At 40.9% G+C, this 23,484-nt stretch overlaps 1 protein-coding gene across 5 annotated transcripts in view; it reads right to left on the bottom strand.

The window, feature by feature from the left end:
* The window catches only part of PARD3B (par-3 family cell polarity regulator beta), a 1,737,215-nt gene that overhangs the window by 995,862 nt on the left and 717,869 nt on the right, over positions 1–23,484 (bottom strand). For all 5 annotated transcript variants that reach the window (XM_040357288.1, XM_040357287.1, XM_040357289.1 and 2 more), the window contains one exon: positions 1,465–1,509. In XM_040357288.1, the coding sequence (XP_040213222.1) occupies positions 1,465–1,509 (45 nt within the window). The remainder of the gene's footprint in view (positions 1–1,464; positions 1,510–23,484) is intronic.

The raw sequence follows: 23,484 nt of genomic DNA, 5'->3' as shown, positions 1-23,484 counted from the left end.
GTCTTCAGCTCATTGTTGAGCATGATATGTCCTTTGGGATGGCTATTTATGTATACATTTTAATGTTCTATTTTGTACAATAAAAATTTGTTTTTTTTACTATGTTTATAGTATTTGTTTAATTCAACACCTTTAAAAGTCCCAGGGTTTGTTACCCTTTCTCAATTTTCCTCTATATACTCTATATGTGATGTTTTGTCGTGATTTCAGTATCTGTGTCCCACAAACAGTTTTTTTTGATGCTCTGAGGTCTGTTTAGACACCTAAATGTCTCTTTAAAGGGGAAATAACAGATAAACTTAAAATTTAATGGGCCTTAAAGGGTTACTAGGAAAAAAAAATCTTTAAAATAACAAACATGTTATACTTACCTCCACTGTGCAGTTCGTTTTGCACAGAGTGGCCCTGATCCACGTCTTCTGGGGTCCCTTTGGGGCTGTCTCTGGTCATTCCTGCAAGAACTCACCACAGTCATGCGAGAGAGCTCGCATGGTGATGAGTCCTTGTGGGCGCGCTCCCGTGATACAGCAAGCGGCCATGGCCGCGTCACTGGATGTGATTGACAGCAGCGCTAGCCAATGGCTGCACTGCTCTCAATCCATCCACTCTAGCCAATCAGCGACCAGGCTGAGCGGTGAAGAGGATCTCGGGACAGAACGGGACTTTCGAGGGGTCAGGTAAGTATAACGGGGGCTCTGAGGGGGCCGGCATCATCAGATGTTTTTTTTTTTCACCTTAATGCATAGATTGCATTAAGGTGAAAATATTTTTTTCTTTACAACTCCTTTAAGAGAGACATAAAGCTTTTTAATGAGTGCCCATGCATTTTTCCCCACACAGAGGGTTGTAAGCCACATTGAGACCATGCTTAATGTTGTTAAACAGACACAACTAAAATGTAAACTAAATACTGTATTTCAATAAAGTATTTTAACATAAAACAAACATAAATGAAAAAAACAAAACACAAAACATTGTTGTCCACACACATAATTTAACATGGTATCTCATTTGGAGGGACTATCCTTCTTTTGGAAACATGTTTCTCTGTCCCTCCTAAATAAATACAACATCAAATGGTTTATATTAGACTAGACATTTAATCCATCTTTCAGATTCTTGCATTGGCCATTATTTATACTAGTAAAGTAAAGATCATCTAGTGAGTTAAAGTGGTAATTGTATACTATAATTTGTCATGGTATGCATAACCGGGGGGTATAGCAAGGGGATCCATTGCCTAAATACTGTGTTCTAAAAGATGTCCCTCTCTGCCACATTAGAAAACTTATGCATATTGGCCAATGCAAAGGAAAGAAAATGTTCTGTGAATGAACCACTGTGCAATGCAAATTTGCCAAAAATTGTACAGTGTATGGGACTACCAATAGATTCCCATTATGTAGACCTTTACACTAAATAGTTACTAAGAAATATTGCATGTATACCCTGGAAAATTCTTACCTGACTTGATCATATTTAAGGAGGCAAGCTTGCTTTCATTAGGCACTGAAAAACAAAACAAAACATATATATCAATAATATATATATCTCATGATCCAGTGCCACATCCACACACCTTAAAACATATTATTCTTCATGCTTAACAGCATCCACCCTATACTGTATTTGTGTAATTTAGTGATTATTCCTTGCACCTTTAAATCTCTTTCCACATAAACAAATTGACACCTCAAGACAGTTTATGCATAAAATAACACAAGATGTAGAAAGTCTGACTAACTTTGAAAGCAGAATAAAGCAGCTTTTTGTGCTTTTGCAGTCTACCATTTGCTGGGAATTGTAAGATATTTTGCAAGGACATGTGCTGATTTTCACATAAATCATTGCTAGATCTTTGTAAGTTTATTTCATGAAAGGACAGTGGTGGGTTTTTCTGCAATTGCTGTGGCTCTAAGCCATGTATAAGAGTTCTTTAAAGCATGAAAATAAGTCAGGCAAGGCATATCAATACGTCACAGTCACTGAACCATAATCCACAGTCTTGAATCTGGACATGCTGCTCCTATTATTTATAGGCACAGCTAAAAGTTTGACACTGGTGCACTTGGACCAGCCATGGCCGTACAGAAAAACAATATAAATTCTGGAAAGCACAGTTTCAGCATGTCTAAGCGAGAACTTTGAACAACAGCATGTCTCCTGTAAATCAGACTTTCATCACTATGGCTGAGTTGGGATGCTGTAACAAACCCAAATTGCTTCAAACTGCATCTTTAAAAGAACACCGGGCTTTGTGAAAATTGTTTCAATAGAACCTACAGACTACTTACTGCAGAATGGCAAAATAGCGCAATTAAAAACTGCTACATTCAGACAATATCAATTAACATTACACAATGATATATTTTTTCAATAGAATTTTCTAAACAAGGGTTGCCTTATGAGTTTATCTGAAATCACCATTAATAGCTGTAAAATATTGTAATTATGAATATATTTCATTTAGCTTGTTTCTATGTAGGGTGTAACATATTATCTTCACAGAAATAATAATGTTGTTATTGTGTTAAAGCTTTCACTCTTGGTCAAATAACTCTCATTTAACCCACATCCTATCTTTGAGATATTAAAACATAAATATAAAATGGGTAACACAAGGTAACATTAAAGAGAACATATCAGCAATGTACTTACCTTTCTCAATTAAAATATACCTAAAGTCCAAAACATAAATATAATCTATTGCAACATATCAGCCCTTATATATACTTGATGCATTTGTTCTTTTTAATCTAGTGATACTGCCAAAACCCTGTGTCCTGTCCTAGGGTTACAATGTTAAATCACAGCATTGTCATTCTGCAGTGCTCTCCCGTTTTGGAATACAGACTACATTTGGACTTGTCATGCAATCGACAATATGAATAAAATACATTTTTAAAGTTTATTTTTTTATAGTTCATATGCCTTAACCAAGATACAAAGATGTTTAGGCAAAGCTATTTGTGTTTCTGTTCAAAGGTGCACTTAATACTTAAAGCTTAGCTAATCTTTCAGTATTATTACATAAGGAAAACTAATACACATTATACACAATACACCTTTCTTATGATTGAACAAAATAACAGATGCAAAGTGTACAAAACAGGATTCAGAAAATATAGTAAATTGAGTGTATTGTTAATCGAGGAAAATACAAGACACTTCACACAGCGGAAAGAAAAACATATTGTTGAATTACCATAGGAACAATATACCAGTGAAGCTATACACACAAGATATGTTTATTCATATCTGGATATATTTTCTGCTATTAGAGGTTTGTTCTGATTACTATTTATTTATTTATTATATCTATATATTTCAGGTACTTATATAGTGTGGTCAGTTTATGCATCCCTTTACATATACATTATGCATTCACATCAGTCCCAGCCCTCAAGGAGCTTAGAATCTAAGGTCCCCAATTCAAATTCATACATACTAGGGCCAATTTAGACAGGATCCAATTAACCTACCAGCATGTCTTTGGAGTGTGGAAGGAAACCAGAGTACCCAGAGGAATCCAACGCAGGCAGAGGGGGAACATGCAAACTCTAGGCAGGTAGTGTCATGGGATTCGAAACCAGCGACCCTTTTGCTGCTAGGTGAAAGTGCTAACCACTAGGCCACTGTGCTGCCCACTACTACTAAACATTAAGGCCCGGATTCACGTAGATGCGCGTATCTTTGTGCGGGCATAGCGTATCCTATTTACGTTACGCCTCCGCAACTTTTACAGGCAAGTGCCATATTCTCAAAAGAAAGTTGCGGCGGCGTAAGCCCGCCTAATTCAAATGTGGTAGATGTGGGCATGTGTTATTTAAATTTTATGTGACCCCACGTAAATGACGCTTTTTACAAACGGCGCATGCGCCGTCCGTAAAAGTATCCCAGTGCGCATGCTCCAAATTAACCCGCAAGAAGCCAATGCTTTTGACGTGAATGTAAATGACGCCCAGCCCTATTCGTGAACGACTTACGCAAACAACGTAAAATTTTCAAAATTCGACGCGGGAACGACGTCCATACTTAACATTGGTACGCCGCATGTACGCCTCATATAGCAGGGGTAACTTTACGCCAGGAAAAGCCTAGCGTAAACGGCGTATCTGTACTGTGTCGGCGTAAATCAGCGTACACGCCCCTAGCGGCCAGCGTAAATATGCAGTTAAGATCCGACGGCGTAAGAGACTTACGCCGGTCAGATCTAATATAAATCTATGCGTAACTGATTCTAAGAATCAGGAGCATAGATACGACGGCGTATCTGGAGATACACCATCGTATCTCCTTTGAGAATCTGGGCCTAAGTATTTACCAGGAGCAATATTTAAATGCAGTCTGCTTCTAACTGTGAACCAATAAATAAAAAAGTAAAGAAAAGAACTATAAAATGAGGACACAAAATGTTCCTATATTGATTCTAATCAACTGTTTTAATTAATTTTAATTCTTTATGGCACAGTCACAGCTGCCATCAACATCATTGTATACATGAATCTACCACAAAAAACAAAAACAAAAAAACACTGTAAAACTGTAAATCTGCCGTGACCATCCCTGTACAATTGCACCTGCCGTAAACAGTCAAATTTGATTTGAAAGTCTGATTCATTTGGAAAAATATCTGGACTTTAGTCTACACTAGGGGTAGATAATGGGTGCATTGAGCTGAGGTGGGGCCAGTCTTTCCCTCTTCTAATTAAGAAGAGAAAATGAAGTACTACATTGTGCAGGAGCAGCAAGTCAAGTATGCAAACTAGTTTACCCAAGGTCTGGTCTAATCAAAGCTGACAGGTGTCTCCTCCTCAGTTGTTTTGTGAAGTCATCCATCTTTGCCTACCCTATTACTTCTATTACTACAACAAATATTTCAGGGATGTTTGAAATGTTTAACTTGTTATGGTTTATCCTGTTTTAGTTAAACACATTAATTTCAACACCTTTAGGAAAATAAACTTTTAATGATGGTCATCATAACTCTCTAGAAAGTAAAAATATCCATTACATATATTTTATCCCAGGCATGTATGTATGAATATAATCACAAACCTTTGAGAAGCTTAGTGATTATTATAGAATGTATCTACTATTTATAGTTGTGAACAATTTAATTTTTAAAATTAACTTGGCTTGCCAGAAACACAATTTGCATTGTATTAGAATAAATAGTCATCACATCTGAAGGAGTCCAGAAAGAAAATTTAGTGATGGAAAAAACCCTTCAGTATTAATTTACAGATTTCTACCCTGGGTATTGTTTTTTCAACAGTGAGAGCAACAATCTTAGAAAAAAGAGCTAGCAGTTTGTCAAAATTCTATTTTTAGGTAATAAGCATTTGTTGATGGAATTTGATGAGGCTGCTCAATTTCCTGAAAGTAAGGATTTGGAACAAAGGAAAACATTAGCGTGCAACAGCAAAAACCTATTTCACCGTAAAATAATCAATTCCATAGTACATGGCATTTGCAAGCCTCACTCTATGACGAGGATCATAATAACGAACACTTACAAGAGCAAACCATTTTACACATCTAGATATTTATTCTGGGCTGAAACGGTTGAAATTGAAGACCTCCTGCTATTAGGAACTACTGCAAACAAATAATACAATTCATTTTATGGTTTCACTTGATTTAACCATTTTCTATACCTGCATGTCTCTTTTAAACAAATATAAAGAACCACTCTACCCAGAATTTTTTTCCATTTTAAATGGAGTGGGACAGGGTTTAATTCAATATAAGGTCTTTACTTTGTTACAGATCTCTCATCCACCCTAGTATGGCTGTGACATACAGAATATAAGTGTAGCTTTAGTAAAAATAAAAAATAAACTTGGGAGCAGTAAGGTTTTTATGGAAGAACAGCAGGCAATTGATACCTGTCAGGGCTGGGTTCTCAGCAGCTCTCCTCTCTGTGCTCAGCTGTCAAATAATTGTCAGCACTCATCCCCACAGTGGCTCACCTGGTGATCATTACCTGCTTGTCAGTCCCACCTACAGCCAGCCCCTTCTGGATATTTAAAATCCCTTGTTCATTCCTTTTGTGTCTTCACCTTGGTCAACATATCAGGGGATTCCCTGCTGTGTTCATGTTAAAGACTTCTGGTTTCTGATCCTGTTCTTCTGCTTCCGACTACGCTGATCTCTGGTTTCCTGATTACTGGCCTGTCTGACTACCCACTTTGGTTATAAATTACTGGCTTATGTTTTGACCATGTTTACTGATCTGTAGCATTTTTACCATTATATTACAAAGGTGTGATTTTTACTGCATTTCTGTCTCCTGACAGTACCATAAGAGTATTATTATTTTTTTACTTCTACAAGGCAGGCAAAATCCACATCAGTCTAATATAATATCTATATATAATATAATAATGCATTAGGAGACAGGAGTATTTTGTCCATATGAAATACAGTTACAGAACAAAACATGACTGGGACTACAACACAGTAGGAACCATTTTGTAAATATACTGGGTGTTCTCATTCACATGTTCAAATTAAAAAAATAGGACTTGCATAAACAACAAATAAAACATGTTTTCACTTACTGTAACTTTTTTTTTTCTTGAAGTGACACAGACATATAGTAATTTTTGGACATTTGGTTTATATGCAGATGCCTGCAAGAGGTGGACACTGGCAAACAAAAAAACAAATAAAACTTTGAAGGTCAACCACCGTATAATCCTGCCCCTTTCTGTGTTGTTTCAGTTTTGAAAGCAAACAGTACTTGGAGCCAATTACACAGAGTTGTGGGGCCGATGTCCCACAATGTACTTAAAAAAAAAAAAGAACTTATAATATATTGTGATATTTGGGGGTTGTTTAGCTCAAGTGTAGCACCTGCTAGTGAGAACTATCCATGCCAGAAGTTCAATTTCAGAGCTTGTTGGCCCACTTACCAATCACAGGTTTTCCCTCGCAGGGGTTTTTTCCCCGTCAGTACCAAGAATTTACTTCAGCCTCCTGGCTTATACATACAGCAGTGTTGCTCAGGCCTTCCACTTCAGGCTATCATCTGTCTCCTACAGACTATTCCCTTGCCAATACTGTCCATATAGGTAGCAGCCCCTCACTGCTCTCACCCTCAGACTTGGGTTTCTGACTTTCACTGTGCACTCATGCACTCTCTGGATTTCACAGTGCAGCCTGCACACTCTAGCTTCTCTAGGTACTCCAGTGCACACCTGCACACTCTGGGTTCTCCCTTGTAAGCCTGGACTCCTCTGGAGGGTGGAGCCCAGAACCCTGGTCCTGACTCTACTATCAGGCACGCACACACATGAACAATCAGTATGCCGGTGAGTCTCAAAACCCAGACCCAAAACTGTAAATTTCATCCCACCCGGATCTCTAAGAAATCCCTGGGCTCCAGGTCCCAAAGTGGACTTTAGTTAACAATGAGGAAACTGAAACGCCAGTTTCCTCTGTATGTTATTGTTGGACAATTGGGCATTCAAATGCAATCCAAATAAGGGGTGGGCAACAGCCATCAGAGATTCAACAGATGTGGCATTGATTCCTTCAGATATTCTTCTAGTAAAGAAGAATATCTGAAGAAATCAATGCCTGAAAAAAAGTTACATGAAGAAAAAGGGGGAGCAAATAGGGAAACTGCAAGTAAGAAAGAAATGCACCAAACAAACAAGAAAAAAAAATAACAATAAAAAAAAAAATGTGTTCCAGGGCAGGTAGCATTACTAAAGGCAAATCGCTACCTGAAAGAATAATGCATCTCAACAAACCATGGGAAGGAAAGCCAAGCAGCCTTCAGAAGGAAAAACAAGCGGGAGAAACTTAAACCAACAGCTAATGAGTAACCAGAAGTTTGTAAAGTAAAGGCTGAAGCCTCAAACACCTAGCCTTGATCTTAGGGAAAAGTAAGGTACAACAACCACAGACTAATCATTGAACAGCTAGGGGGCTAGGCAGAATAGCTTTAACTTGGTTGTAAACCTCTGAAATAAAAGATTAAGACATCAAATCCTTCTATATCGTGTACTTGCCTCAATTTAAAGCACCCACCATGAATCTTGTCTTGTCTCTCCTTCTGCATGTGTCACTTCTGACAGTTAATCTGGACACCAAACAATCCTGGGAGATGGCCTGGTACAACTTATGTAGGTATATGTGGTAGGTTTAACCACTTTAAAACTGAACTTCGGGAAATGTTTTTTTTCCATGCAGTAAGAATGTGCCCACACTGCATGGGTTAACTGCTCATTTTGTAACAGTGTGAGCAGAAAGCTGTATACTCACTCGATTCTCCACTGCAGTTGCAAGTGGCGTTCCCCCACAATCCAGAGTTCAATTCCACAATCCTAAAAGGGAAGTAAATGGGATAGTACTTGCTATACTCAGATAAAAGAGAGGAAATGACACTAAGTTAAACAAGAACTGCCAGAATTTAGGTTACTGACAATTTTCAGTGAGGATCTTTTGAGTAGTGATGGACGAACATCCGACGGGACGATTCACAAACGCTAACCACAAACTTTCGCAAATGTCCGCAAACCGCAAGTTCGCGGCGGGCCCAATTGACTTTAATGGCAGGCGAATATTAAAAACCTGCAGGTCATATTTGTAGCCACAAAATACTTACTAGCTGTGCACAAATAGTCTCACAACATGGACACTGACCTACCAGAAGTATTAAGTGAAAAAACAGATATATACGTAAGTGCCGGCCAATACAAGCCCCAAAAAATAGCCGACATGCGTTCATCTGACAGCAAACAACTTTGTATTAGGTGTGGCTGGAGGTACATTAAGCTATTCACCGGATACAGTAGTAAGTGTCGGCCATTACAGGCCCCAAAACAGGCGTTCACCTGACAGCAAATAACTTTGTATTCTGTGGCTGGTGGTACATTAGGCATTCACCAGATACAGAAGTAAGTGTCCGCCATTACAGGCCCCAAAAATTAGCCCACGGACACAGGCATTCACCTGACAGCAAACAACCTTGTATTCTGTGGCTGGTGGTACATTAGGCATTGTAACAACACTGGTGAATAGAGTGAACCACAACTGCGGTTGGCAAGGAATTCAATGCGATTCTCTATGTGACAACTTAGTATTAGGCCCCAGGTGTCACTCCTCGCAACAGGAGTTTGGGGGATCTATACATCATATCTGTGTCACATAAAGAAAGGCATCGAGCTACTAAGCATGGACACATTACAACATGTGACCAAGGCTTATCGTTTAAAATTAGTTCAAGGTCAATATCCCAATACACCACTACATGCAGGTGATTATCAGTAAGGGACCCCAGGCGTCACTCCTAGCAATGGGAGTTTGAGGGTTCTCTACATCATATCAACCTTATCATGTAGAGATGTATTTAGGCCACTAGGGGGATGCTATGAAATAGCATCAACCCTTAGCATAGAAAAGTTAGAGCAAACATATTCAACAATTAGGACAAGGCCTATAAGTATTTCATACTTTTGTCAAGCACGTAGTAAATTGTATTTGCAGTAACAAGTATTACTTGCATACGAGAGATCGTGTAGCTCAGGTACTTTGAGGATACACATATAATACACAAGTTGTACTGGCAACTAATAGAAATGTATGAGAGGCAATATAGCCCAGGTACTTTGAGAGTACATATAGTATTTGTAGTAACAAGTATTACTTGCATATGGGAGGCAATATAGCTCAGGTACTTTGAGAGTACATATAGTAGTAACAAGTATTAATTGCGTATGAAAGGCAATATAGCTCAGGTACTTTGAGAGTACATATAGTATTAGTAGTAACAAGTATTAATTGCATATGAGAGGCAATATAGCTCAGGTACTTTGAGAGTACATATATGATTTGTAGTGACAAGTATTAATTGCATAATAGAGGCAATATAGCGCATGTACTTTGAGAGTACATATAGTATTAGCCCACAACCACAGATGTTCACCTGACAGCAAACAACTTTGTATTCTGTGGCTGGTGGTACATTAGGCTTTCACCGGATACAAAAGTAAGTGTTGGCCATTATAGGCCTCAAAAATTAGCCCACGGCCACAGGTGTTCACCTGACAGCAAACAACCTTGTATTCTGTGGCTGGTGGTACATTAGGCATTTACCGGATACAGAAAAAAGTGCCGGCCAGTACAGGCCCAAAAAATTAGCCCACAGGCGTTCGTTCACCTGAATTTGAATGAAACATGGTCTACTGGTCACATGTGTTGAATTCCTCCGAGATCCATGCTTCATTAATTTTTATAAATTTGAGGTAGTCAACACTGTTGTGAGCTAGGCGAGTGCACTCATTGGTCACAACCCCCCCTGCTGCGCTGAACGTCCTTTCAGACAGGACACTGGATGAGGGGCAAGCCAACAGTTACATAGCAAATTGTGCAAGCTCTGGCCAGAGGTCAAGCCTGCCAGCCCAGTAGTCCAGGGGTTCATCACTTCTCAGTGCGTCCACGTAGGTCGTTAACCCAAAGTAGTCAGACACCTGTCGCTCTAGGTGTTCCCTGATGCTGGATCCGGAGAACAGCTGTCGATGGGTCGGCTGAAAGAATGATCTCATATCATTAGTGACCAAGACATCTTCAAACCGCCCTCTTCTTGCAGGTGCTGTTGGATTGGTACCCAAAACTGTTTCTCTGTGAGTGGAAATTCCTCTGCCAGCGGACGCAAAAGAAAAATGCAGCATTTCTCGAAGCAAGGTCTGGAAGTGCTGCATTCTGATAGCCCTCTGTGATGTTTGTAACATTTCTGCCATGTTTTGTTTGTACCGGGGGTCTAAGTATGTTGCCACCCAGTACTGGTCCTTGCCCTTTATGCTTTTTATACGGTGGTCCCTCTTAAAACACTGGAGCATGAAGGCCCCCATTTGCACTAATCTGGAAGCACTGTACTGGCCTGGCTCCTGCTCATCATGCAGGATAATGTCGTCCTTGTTCTCCTCCCCCATCCACGGACAACACCAGGGATCCCAGAAAGGTTTAAAGCATGCTCTTCTTGCTCCTCCTCCGCCCCGGCACCACCCTCCTCTGACTCCTCTTCAGACTCCCGTTGTTGACTTGTCTCAGGTGGTGTAGCCCCCCCTGGGAATTCATCCAGCATTGTGACTTCCTCATCTTCCTGCTCCTGCTCCTTGACAGCTTGATCAATGACACAACACAATGCACACTCCAGAAAGAAGGCGTGAGGTACGATGTCACCAATGGCGCCCTGGCTGCGACTGACCAGTTTGGTGATCTCATCAAATGGCCGCATAAGTCTGCATGAGTCACGCATGAGCAGCCACTGGCGCGATGCAAAATAAACAAGCTCCCGAGAACCTGTCCTGTCGCAGTTCGTACAGGTAGTCGTTAACTGCAAGTTTCTGCTGGAGCAGCCTATCAAGCATATACAATGTTGAGTTCCATCTCGTCGGGCAGTCACAAACAAGATGTCTGACCGGCAGGTTGTGTCGCTGCTGAATGTCAGCAAGGCGAGCCATGCCTGTGTAAGATCTTCTGTAATGGGCCACAATTTTCCTGACCTGCCGCAAGATGTCCTGGAGCCCAGGGTATTTGGCAACAAATCGATGCACAACCAAGTTCAGGACGTGTGCCATGCATGGCACGTGTGTAATTTTGCCCTGTTTCAGGGCGCTCAGCAGATTGGCACAGTTGTCGCACACCACTTTACCAACTGTCAAATTGAGCGGTGTTAGCATAGCTGAAAGGAGTGCAGGACCAGTGTGGCTCACCTGGCATGTCATTGACTCGTGGTGCTGTCAATCACATTCAATAACGCGGCACACCGGGGGGCAAGTGATACAGTGAGCGGCTATGGCCACCGGCTGTATCACAGGAGCGTGCCCGCAAGAACTCAACACCATGCGAGCATGAAGGTGTTGAGTCCTTGCGGGGGGAGCAGAGACAGCCACCGAGGGTTTGGGGCCACTCTGTGCAAAACTAGCTTCACAGTGGAGGTAAGAATAACATGTTTGTGTGTTCCTGTCAAGAGATTGCACCCTATGTTGAGGGGGATTACTTGCCAACAGGACAGGAAAAGTTGGAACATGTAGATTGGGGCTTTCTATGCAAATATCTGTTGCAGAAATGTTACTAAAGGATAGTTTAATGTTGTTTTCACTTGTGGCCATAGATACAAGGACAGATAAGCCTGACTGAAATACATTTATGGCAGTTCACAGTTGGCAGTTCCTTTAATGTGGTTCTAAAGGCTGAATAATTTTACCTTCATGCGTTCTATGCTTGAAGGTATACACCTTTTGTGTGCAGTAGCTTCCCACCCCTAATACTCACCTGAGCTCCATCGTGATCCAGTGATGTGCACAAGTGTCTCAGCTGTCCCATGATTCTCCCTTCTCATTGGCTAAGACATCAGCAGGAGCCATCACTGTCAATAATGGCCATTGAGCCAACAAAGAGAGAGAGGCGGTGGGCCGAGCCACGGCTCTGTGTCTGCGAGGACACACAGAGCTGTGGCTCGGGAGCACACCTGCTTGGGTGTCCCCATTGCAAGCTGCTTGCTCAGGGGGCACTGTAGGGGCCAGGAGCACCAGTGGGGGACCCGAAAAGAGGCAGGATCAGGGCTGCTCTGTGCAAAGCCGCTGCTGATGCAGTTAAGTATGACATGCTAGTTATTTTTTTTTTTTTTTTTGAATCAAACAAAACGTGTTTATTGAGCACAAAAGGTAAACACACATACATGATTCAGAGCAAAGGAAATATACAGACCAAAAACTGCAAGATTCAGCATACATAAGAGCAACATAGTATATATAACGGACCAAAAAAAAAAAAAGAAAAAAAAAACATTGGGAAACCACTCTCCGTTGCAAGGATTAAACCCCCCCCCCCACTCCTCCCCACACCCACAGTGAGAAACAAAGAAAAAATAACCGTAATAGAACCTAGAACAATCGGTCATAAACCAGATCCACTGGGGCTAGTCCGGGAACATTCAACCATGGGGCCCACATGCTATCAAATTTACCTCTCGCCCCCCTGCGTTGGTAAATCAACTTTTCTAAGCGAATTGTGTCACCCATTTGGGCAATCCATTCCAACAGGCAAGATATTAGAGGGACGATGGTGTTTAGCCCTATGATCTGCTATCTCATTATCAGCTGCCTCCTTTGCAATACAGATATGTATTTAAAAAAATCTATGGCTAGTGGCCCATGGCCAAAATGACTATATAGGTTTATCTCGTATGGGTACCATGGAGCCTAGCATAAAAGTTCATATCACCTAAAGGTCTTTTTAACATGTTTACTGGTTAAGCGCATCAAACAAACATGCAGTAGATGCTGTCAGGCCCCGTACACACGACCAGTTTCCTCGGCAGAACCCAGCTTCCGACCGAGTTTCTGGCTGAATCCTGCCGAGAAACCCGGCCGTGTGTACACTTTCGGCCGAGGAAGCCGACGAAGACCTCGGCGAGGAAATAGAGAACATGTTCTCTATTTCCTCGTTGCTCTATGGGAGAACTCGGCCCGCCGAGTTCCTCGGCGGCTCCAGGACCGAACTGGCCGAGGAACTCGACGTGTTTGGCACGTCGAGCTCCTCGGTCGTGTGTACGGGGCCTCAGAATAACAATGGAATGTACTAGAAGTCCTTTGTTAAGGTTTGATAAAGACTATAATCAGCACTAGGAACAGCCATCTGAGCTATATGCATTTACAAAACAACTAGCTAAGAGACAATCCTTTAGGGCCTACAGTCCTCTCTTGGCTTACTCTAGTTATTTTTTTTAAACATGTCTTTAATATCACTTTAAATATTTACACTTACAGTGATTGTAAAGTCCTGTTTAAAAAATAAAAATAAACATGTTATACTTTCCTGTTCTGTGCTCAGGATTTTCACAGAGCAGCATGGATCCTCCTCTTCTTGGGTCCCTCTTTGCTGCTACTGGCCCCTCCCTCCTGTCAAGTGCCCCCACAGCAAGCAGCTTGCCATGGGGTCACCCAAACTGAGCTGCAGCTCTGTGTTTTCATTCAGACACAGAGCTGTCATTCAGTACCACCCCTCTCTCTCCTGATTGGCTAACTTTGATTGACAGCCACAAAAGCCAATGGCGCCACAACTGTGCCTCAGCTAATCAGGAGGGAGAGTCCCGGATGGCTGAGGGATTCGTGAACATCGCTGGACAGAGATGGAACTCTGGTAAGTATAAGGGGTGCTGGAGAAGCTGCTACACACAAGATGAATGTGTTAAGATGAAAAACCTTCTGCCTTTACAACTCCTTTAACATGTTGGATTTTTTTTCATGATTAACTAACTAGAGTAGCAAGGGAGGAGAAATTAGAAATAAGTGGTTCCCAGAGCTGCTTCTGTCCAACTGATCTTTACCTGACAAGTGCAGGCCAAAGGCTGTCTACTGCTTCCATAGGCATGACATTCTGTTCTGGTCCTACCCTCCTAAGACTAGATCAGGTTACAGTCATTGGATGTCTACAGCCACCTATAACCTTGAAAGTGGATAATCAACACATGTCTATCATTCTTTTTGAATGTTCATTTTTATTGTCTGCAATCTAACCTTAATCTTTTGCCTATTGTTCTTAAATTTGTCTTTCAATATTAGAATACCTCTGTGCTTAATGATGTCGGTGCAGGTGTTTAATAAAGCTATCACCTTAAATAATATGCAGCACATTTCAGCTATGGGAGTTGTCTTTTGCTGAACAATTCAAACAATTTCTTTAGAAATCCAATTTTGAAAGAGTTTCTTTTATTCTGCATTGACCATTGTCCTGCTTATTGATTGAAATAATGGCACTTTTTCCCCACAGATGTTTGATATTTTTCACATATTGACTTTGGTTTATCTCGTTGCATGTTATCTGCAGTTTTCATTTTTTCTTTTAATCTTTCTATCACCTGCATAGTTTGTCTGAGCATTGTGTGTGTCAGTCATTCAACATAAAAAAAAGTCTGAATGTCTAAAAAGTCTAAATCTTTTACCCAACTCTATGACAACTAGTCTATTAAAAAGTAATTTTCAGATTCTTACTTTGAATTCTATGGAAAAAACAACAGCAATTAAAAAAAGTATTCTACAAAGCCTAGTGTTAAATATGTCTCACTGATCCACCTAAAGACAACCTAAAGACAATAAAATAATAAAATATGGACATGGATAATTTTGTATAAGCTATATTTATAGTGGAGGATACTGCATTTTAAAGCTGAAAAATTTAAAATCAGGTCAAGCAGAATCTCCTCCAGTCATTTATTTACTTTTGACTACAACACAGACGTCCATCTACAATGAACGTTTACATGAGAAGGACTACAGCAGGGAAGCCCTAGGTAGCACCAAGCTGTCTCTTGCCAATGAGAAGTACTAAGGGGAAATAAAGGTAAACTGACCAAAGTTTTATAATCAAGGGCTTACATATGTGTGAGATTGTAAAGGTTTCTTTTCCGATTGGGGTACCCACATCCAAACATTTACTTTTTTAAACCATTTAGCAAAAATTGTTTGAAATATACAATCAGAGACTGATTAACCACTTACGGACCGCCCACCGTCATTATACGTTGCTAATTTGAAGAGGAATACCATTGTTATGGGTAGCAGCTTGCTACCATAACCCCGATAGCCTCTTCAAGAGAGGGCAGTCCTATTTCAGAGAAAAGTGGTCTCTGCGGCAGATAAGCCGCAAGATCACTTTTAAATCGGTGGCAGGAGAGGGCCCCCTCCCGATGCCCTCGGCCACTTACCGGAGCCGTCGGCAGTGGCGGAGGCAATCTCGTCCTCTTGCCATCTGGGTTTGGAGACAAGTGAGGGGAAGGTGGCCCCCACCCGTCTCCTGAGGGCAGAAGCGACATCAAAACGTCACTCCAGCCAAATGCTCTTTTTTTTTTTTTAGGATGACAAAATGTTTTATTTAATTTTTATATTGCATTTTATTCTAAATATGAGATCTGAGGTCTTTTTGACTCCAGATCTCGGGCCATATTCTCAAAGAATTACGCCAGCGTATCAGCAGATACGCCGACGTAAGTCCGAATCTAAGGCCGTCATATGTTTAAGTGTATTCTCAAACTGAAAAAATAAATAAAAAACTCAGTGCGTACCAAGCCTAAGGCAGAATGGCGCCCTGGACAAGGCAGCAACATTGGTTCCCCTCAATCCCTTTTATTGACATTGACAAAGACAGCATTAAGCCACATCTTTGACCAAGAGCACTACCCCCCTGGTTTACTGCAGGACCATGAGTGCTGGTCCACACAGGGGCAACCTAACTTACAGCGCAACTTTGCAAGGCAACTTCAGCGTGACTTGGAGCAACTTACAACGTGACTTAAAGTTGCCTCCAGGACAGGCGACTTTGGCTGTGGCCAATCACATAATAATAAGCTCTGTGGGAGGGAGGGGTTCACCTGAGTAAACTATTTTATTTTCCTGTAAAGTTGCTTCAGTTAAGACAGAGATTTGACTTAGAGGCAACTTCCATTGAAATCTATGTGTACAAGTTGCCTAGAAGTCGCCTTGAAGTAGTGCAGGAACCTTTTCTGAAGTCGGAGCAACTTCAGTAGTGTACATTAAGACGGCTCTCATTCACTTCAATTGAATTTCTCATGTCGCACGACTTGGGGCAACACAAGTTGAATCCCAAGTTGCGGTAGTGTGAACCAGCACTAAAGGTTGAAGCTGGGTCCTCTGAACAGCCACTAGGCTTTTGGCTTTAGCATAAGTTATGCTGAAGATAATCTGGCTCTATATATAGTAAACATACTGCATCTCTAAGGCTGCGTACAGACGAGCATACAAGTACGATGAAACCGGTCCGCCGGACCGTTTTCACTGTACATGTCTGCCCGGGGATTTCTGTATGGTGGCTGTAATCACCATCATACAGAAATCCGCGCGTAAACAATATGCGGGGCGTGTCCGCGCCGTCGCCGCGACGATGATGCGGCGACGTGGGCGGCCCTGCCAGTTCAATGCTTCCACGCATGCGTCAAAGTCATTCGACGCATGCGAGGGATGGCGGGCACTCAGACATGTACGGTAGGTCTGTACAGACGACCGAACATGTCCGAGGGGACAGGATTCCAGCGGGCTGTTTTAAAACAAGTCTGGAAATATTTGCCCGCTGGGAAAAGGCCCGGCGGGCAAATGTATGCTGGAATCCTGTCCGCTCGGGCCTACACACGACCGAACATGTCTGCTGAAACTGGTCCGCGGACCAGTTTCAGCAGACATGTTCGGTCGTGTGTACGGCCCATAAGAAGCATCTTTTATTCTATTCTCAGTTGGGAAACTGCTTGCCATCCTCTGATCTGCACATTAACAATTAAGAATCTTGTTAGCAGCAGTGCAACCAAGGCTGGCCATACATATTACAATTATATTATTTCATTTCATTTAGATTTACCTTCAACTATGTAGTGCAAGGGCCTGCCTGATTGCATACAAGTTGAAAGTGTTTAGGTCTGACCTCATATCACATGGTTTTGGTTAATCTAAAGGAAAATTGAATAAGAAAACTGTATAATGCATGGCCATCCCAAGTAGCATTCCTCACTATTGCAGAGTTCACACACTGTCATGTGACCTGAACACAGCTTATTTCTTCTGGCATCTTCATACAGAGATTTTTCCAGAGACAGAGAGTTACTTGAATAATCTCCTCAAGCACATACTTGAACCTCTGAGGACAGGGTAGTCCTCTTTGTGAACCCCCCCAGCAAATTTCTTAAAATTTACCACTGATGACAATTACTATAAGTCCTCTCATCCACTGTTAAACATCATTTAAATGCATAAAGCTTAACAGAAAAGAAAATCATTTCTATTTAGATTTAAATTACACCTCAATTTACAGGATTCTGGTTGCTGAAATAATGGAAGGAGGGTGGCGTTTGCTTTAAAACCCCTGCAGATTAAACATCAGTAATATAGAATAATTGCAGCAACATTATCTGCTAATAGTAAAAAGGGTATGGTTACATGCACTAATCACTTTTAATAAAAATATCCATCAACTAGAGTCAGAACTACAGACAGATAAAAAAACAAAAAAAACAATGAAAAGCAGATTTTAAGTAGAAGGGGGAGGTTGGAAAAAAAATAATCTATAGCAGATTTCAAAAGAGAGGACCCCAGTGAAAACAGACTTCAAATTGTGGCCCACACATTGGGTTGGGTACCTCTAATGTATTGGCTATCCAAAATAATATTTAGCTAAATGTAAATTAAACACGACATTCAGACACCCTAGTAAAAAACTGATTATTATATATTTTATGTAAGAAATAACACAAACAATAACAATATCTTGCAAAACAAAACAACAATTTTGTATCTTATTATGAATCATTTTCTAAATATCCTTGAGAAAATGTACTTAAACCTTGGCAATACACCAGAACGACATCTGATAAGAGCGAGAGTTTAAAACTGTCAGAGAGGAAGTCTTTGTATGATCAGTAAGTCTTAAGCCTTGTACACACTGCCGGTTTTCCCGAAGGGTTTAAAACTGTCAGAGAGGAAGTCTTTGTATGATCAGTAAGTCTTAAGCCTTGTACACACTGCCGGTTTTCCCGAAGGGGAACACGGCCGCGATTCCCGGCCAAAAGCTCTCCTCGCAGTTTTCCCGTCGGCCTCGTACACACGGCCGGTTTTGCCAAGGGGAAAACTGCGAGGAGAACTTTTGGCCGGGAATCACGGCCGTGTGTATGTTCCTTAGAAAACTGCCCAAAAACCACCGGACAAAAAAAAAGAGAACCAGCTCTCTTTTTTCCAGTCAGGAAAACCGGCAGACTTTTGCCCAGCGGTTTTTGGCAGTTTTCCTATGGGAAAAACTGTGATGGAGAATACACATGGCTGGGATTCCCGACCATAGCTCCATCACAGTTTTCCTGTCGGAAAAAGCGGCCGTGTGTATGGGGAAAGACTGACCAAGCAGGTTCTCGGCTTTCCCCTTGGGATTTCCAACACAAACTTTTCCCGCCGGAAATCCCACACGTGCAGCATGACAGCATGAGTCTGTGTGTGGGCAGATTGAAGGTTTAATTTAAACATTGGAGTTGATTTCCTAAAGGCAAATAGACTCATGATCATGGGTACAATGCTTTCCAGGCTCTTGTTTTTTTTTTAAAATTAATAAATGCACTTTTTCTTTACCTGCAAAAGGATGTACATTTATTATTTTTTAACTTAACCTTCACTTTAATAAAAAAAATGCTAATTTTTTTGCAGGTAAAAAAAAAAAAAAAAAAATTATTTTTTATAGGAGCCTGCAGAACATTGCACTCACAAACAGCAGATCAGGGCTGCAATATCAGGCACCTGCAGACTCTCAGTACAGCTGGCTGGCCGTACATCCCACACTGGCAGACAGTTACCGAAGAGTCAATTAACTTTGAGGATGCTCACCAGCACCACTGCAGTTCACTGAGAACAACAAGTTTGCTGCGGTGGCAGATGGCATTTGTAATTCATTCATTCAGAGATAGATCTGAATGAATGACATGGCTGTATGGGCAGAGCCACACACAGCTGCACTGTTTATAAATTGTGACAGCAAGTACAGGGATCCCACACCCACTGTTAAAATGGGGGATGAGAGCTGGGGGGTATGTGTGGGGCTGCTGCATTCGTAACATAGTACATGTTACACCCTGGAGTAACATGTTACTAAAGGTGAACTTATCTTTTAATAAAACTGAGAAGACAAGTCAGTGCAAGAATACATACAAACAAGTGGTCACATGTTTTTTTTTAGTAATTTTAAAATGTAGATTGCATGCTTATTTCTTGACACAACACAGATGATAAACTAACTGCACATATTTCCATTGCACACAGATTTAATCAACACTGCAATTACTGAATGGCCTGTGAAAATAAGATGCATCCTTTCCAAAAGGTTTAAGCCTGTGAAGCAGAAACTAGAGGCATTTTAATGTTTGATCAAGCATGTCAAACTCAAATGGTGCTGAGGGTCAAACTGTTTGGACAAACACAAACAAGGTCATGCCAATACTTTCTACAGGTTCTAAAAGGCCCCCAAATACCAATGAAATGTGGCCAAAAAAATTACAACAGCAAGTTATTGTGGAGCTAGGACCATTTTTAGATTTATTATCATACTTATCAAAAATTATATTTAACACTAAACAATGTTGTTCTTTTGATGTGTATTGTATTATATATATATATATATTTTAAATCTCACTTTGCATCCATTGAACTTAGAATAATTCTGTCTGTTTTACTGAACATTATTAGACCAGCAGAGATTCAACTTTATTTTTTTTGCAGTTTTTAGCCTAAAGTGTCTCTTGATGTCAGTTGAGGGATCACATGACTTGTTCCATGCATTACTTTGTTTCTATATATAGATAGAAGTCAGAGGCTTAAAGGCTCACATGTTATAAACTAACTAACTTTACAATTATTCTGTATGTTTGCATTAGGAAGTTTTATTGTTGAAAATGTTTGTGACACTTTTAAAATTGTGACACAGTGGTGAGGTTTCAGGCTCACGGTATGATCTGCACCAGATACTCTTATGCCGCATGCACACGTCCGTTTTTCATGAAGAGAAAAATGTAATTTTTTAAATTGGTTGTTAAAAAAAAAAAGCTGTGTGTAGGCTCCAGATCATTTTTCTCGACGTGAAAAATGGCCATTAAAAATTTAGAACATGCTCTATTTTTTGTCGTTGTTTTTCTTGTTGTGAAAAACAGACGTGTGTATGCTTTAATGACTGGGAAAAAAACGCGCATGCTCAGAAGCAAGTTATGAGAAGGAACATTTGCATAATCAGCCCAAAGGGTGGCGCCATTCGAAAGTAACTTCCCCTTTATAGTGCCGTGTTGTACGTCACCGCACTTTGCTCAAGCATTTTTTTTTTCACGATCGTGTGTATGCAAGGCAGGCTTGACAAGAATCAGGACAAGAAAAATGTTTTTTTCCATGACATGAAAACTCGTCGTGTCCACTTTATACTATTATAGAAATAGGAGTACATTTTTGGAGCGGTTCCATCGTGCCTGCACTGACCCCTCCTGGAGTTTTTTCCATCCCAAGCCATCTCAACATTCGTTGGAAACAGGGTGGACACCCTGTGAGCTTTGGTTTGTTCAACCCATCCAGGATACCATCCATCCATGGTCCTTAGCTGATGACTGTTGGGTCCTACGGCCAAGTTTCGTGGTTCCAACCACCAAGAGTCTCCAGACAAGTTGAGCAGATTCTCTTTGGGATACCCTATTCCTGCATGATCTGCTGTCGCTGACAGGTAGATCCATTGGTTCTGGTGAGCATATTGCATCTATTTTCACTCCATCTATTTCCCCATGATGATCCATGTGGCTACACGTTTATTGTCTTCACTGTCACTTCACATTTTAGATTGATGAACATTATTTCTTTTTCTTTTTTATGTGGACTTTATGTTTTACACCCAGTGATCATATTCACTTAGTGAGATATTGAGTTTTCTCCTCAACCACCATCACTACATTTATATTTTTATTAGGTTTACATTGTTAAATGCTCCTTTGATCTGAAACAGCTATAGAAGGGATATACACTATATTACCAAAAGTATTGGGACACTTGCCTTTACACGCAAATGAACTTCAATAGTATCCCAGTCTTAGTCCGTAGTGTTCAATATTGAGTTGGCCCACCCTTTGCCACTATAACAGCTTCAACTCTTTTGGGAAGAGTGTCCACAAGGTTTAGGAGTGTGTCCATCAGAATGTTTGGCCATTCTTCCAGAAGAGCATTTGTGAGGTCCGGCATTGATGTTGGACGAGAAGGCCTGGCTCTCAGTCTCCACTCTAATTCATCCCAAATGTGTTCTATCGTGTGCAGGCCAGTCAAGTTCCTCCACCCCAAACTCGCTCATCCATGTCTTAATGGACCTTGCTTTGCGCACAGGTCCAAATCATTTGGTGGAGAGGGGATTATGATATGGGGTTGTTTTTTAGGGGTTGGGCTTGGCCCCTTAGTTCCAGTGAAGGGAACTCTTAAGGTGACAGCATATCAAGACATTTTGGACAATTTCATGCTCCCAACTTTGTGGGAACAGTTTGGGGATGGTCCCTTCCTGTTCCAACATGACTGCACACCAGGGCACAAAGCAAGGTCCATAAAGACTTGGATAAGCAAGTTTGGAGTTTAGAAACTTGACTGGCCTGCACAGAGTCCTGACCTTAACCCGACAGAACACCTTTAAGATGAATTAGAGTGGAGAGTGCAAGCCAGGCCTTCTTGTCCAGCATCTCAACTTCACAAATGTGCTTCTGGAAGAATGGTCAAACACACTCATAAACCTTGGGGACAGCCTTCCCAGAAGAGTTGAAGCTGTTATAGCTGCAAAGGGTGGGCCAACTCAATATTGAACCCTATGGACTAAGACTGGGATACTAATAAAGTTAATGTTTGTGTAAAGGCAGGCATCCCAATACTTTTGGTAATATAGTGTACATAGAGTCATCTATATCACAAAGGTTTTCCATTGAAGACCTAGACAAAAAAATAATAATAGCATTGAAGCTTTAAATGCCTAAGACTGGGAACATACCGTCAGGTTTTTTTCATTCAACCCAGTGGGCTGAACTAAAAAAAAAAAACTGACCGATCACCTTACCAACACAAGCAATGTTGGTTTGGCGATCTCCCTCAGCTGCGCCTTGGTATTCTGACTGGGGAATTGACCTCCCACCAGAACACATTGATCAGCTTCTGGGTGGATACTGGTTTTCCAGCAAGACCGTTGTGATACCGGCTTCTGTCGGACAGGCAGCTGTACACACTGTCCGAATATCAGCCAGTTCCTGCTGATCCAGCCGATATTCAGATCGTTTAACACCCAACACTGGATAACAATTTTTTTTCTTTAATTGTATTTATGCAAGCACACTTTGCAATGAAGAGATACTCACACTATGCAGAAAAGGTTTCTATATAACTGTTCTCCCAATGTAATCCAGGCTTTAACTGATTTGTGTTTCAGTGTCCATTATCTTATCAGGTAATTACTGCCATTCTCCATTATCTCCATCAAGTAATCATGTTGTTATTACGAGCCTCCAGACAGTACAATGGGTAAATAAACCTACAATTCCCTTAAGAAAACACTACCTCATTTAAAAACAAAAAAAATCACAGGGGTAATTTAGCACAGCAAGAGGATTAAACTCCCAAAGAGCACTTAGGACCTGATCCACCAAGCTGTTTTACTAGGTGTGACATGAACAAAGACAATACAGATTATTGACCCTACTTCCATACCACATAAGTAAACTAGGTACAGATGATCATTAGGCACTTTGTTTATAAGCACATAATATCTTCTGTAATTCAAGACTGTAAGAATATACATTATCCTGAAAGGGGACACTATTTGGATGTCACTCTAAAAAATGGACTCTACAAATCAGTGCAATTACACCTGGGAAACAGCAATGGCACTTCCCCTTTTGGCAGTTTACTAACAATGTAGCAAGTCTTTCTT

This window comes from Rana temporaria, chromosome 6, assembly GCF_905171775.1.
Source record: "Rana temporaria chromosome 6, aRanTem1.1, whole genome shotgun sequence".
In the NCBI taxonomy this organism is placed as follows: Eukaryota; Metazoa; Chordata; class Amphibia; order Anura; family Ranidae; genus Rana; species Rana temporaria.
This window is presented reverse-complemented; position numbering and strand designations above follow the sequence as displayed.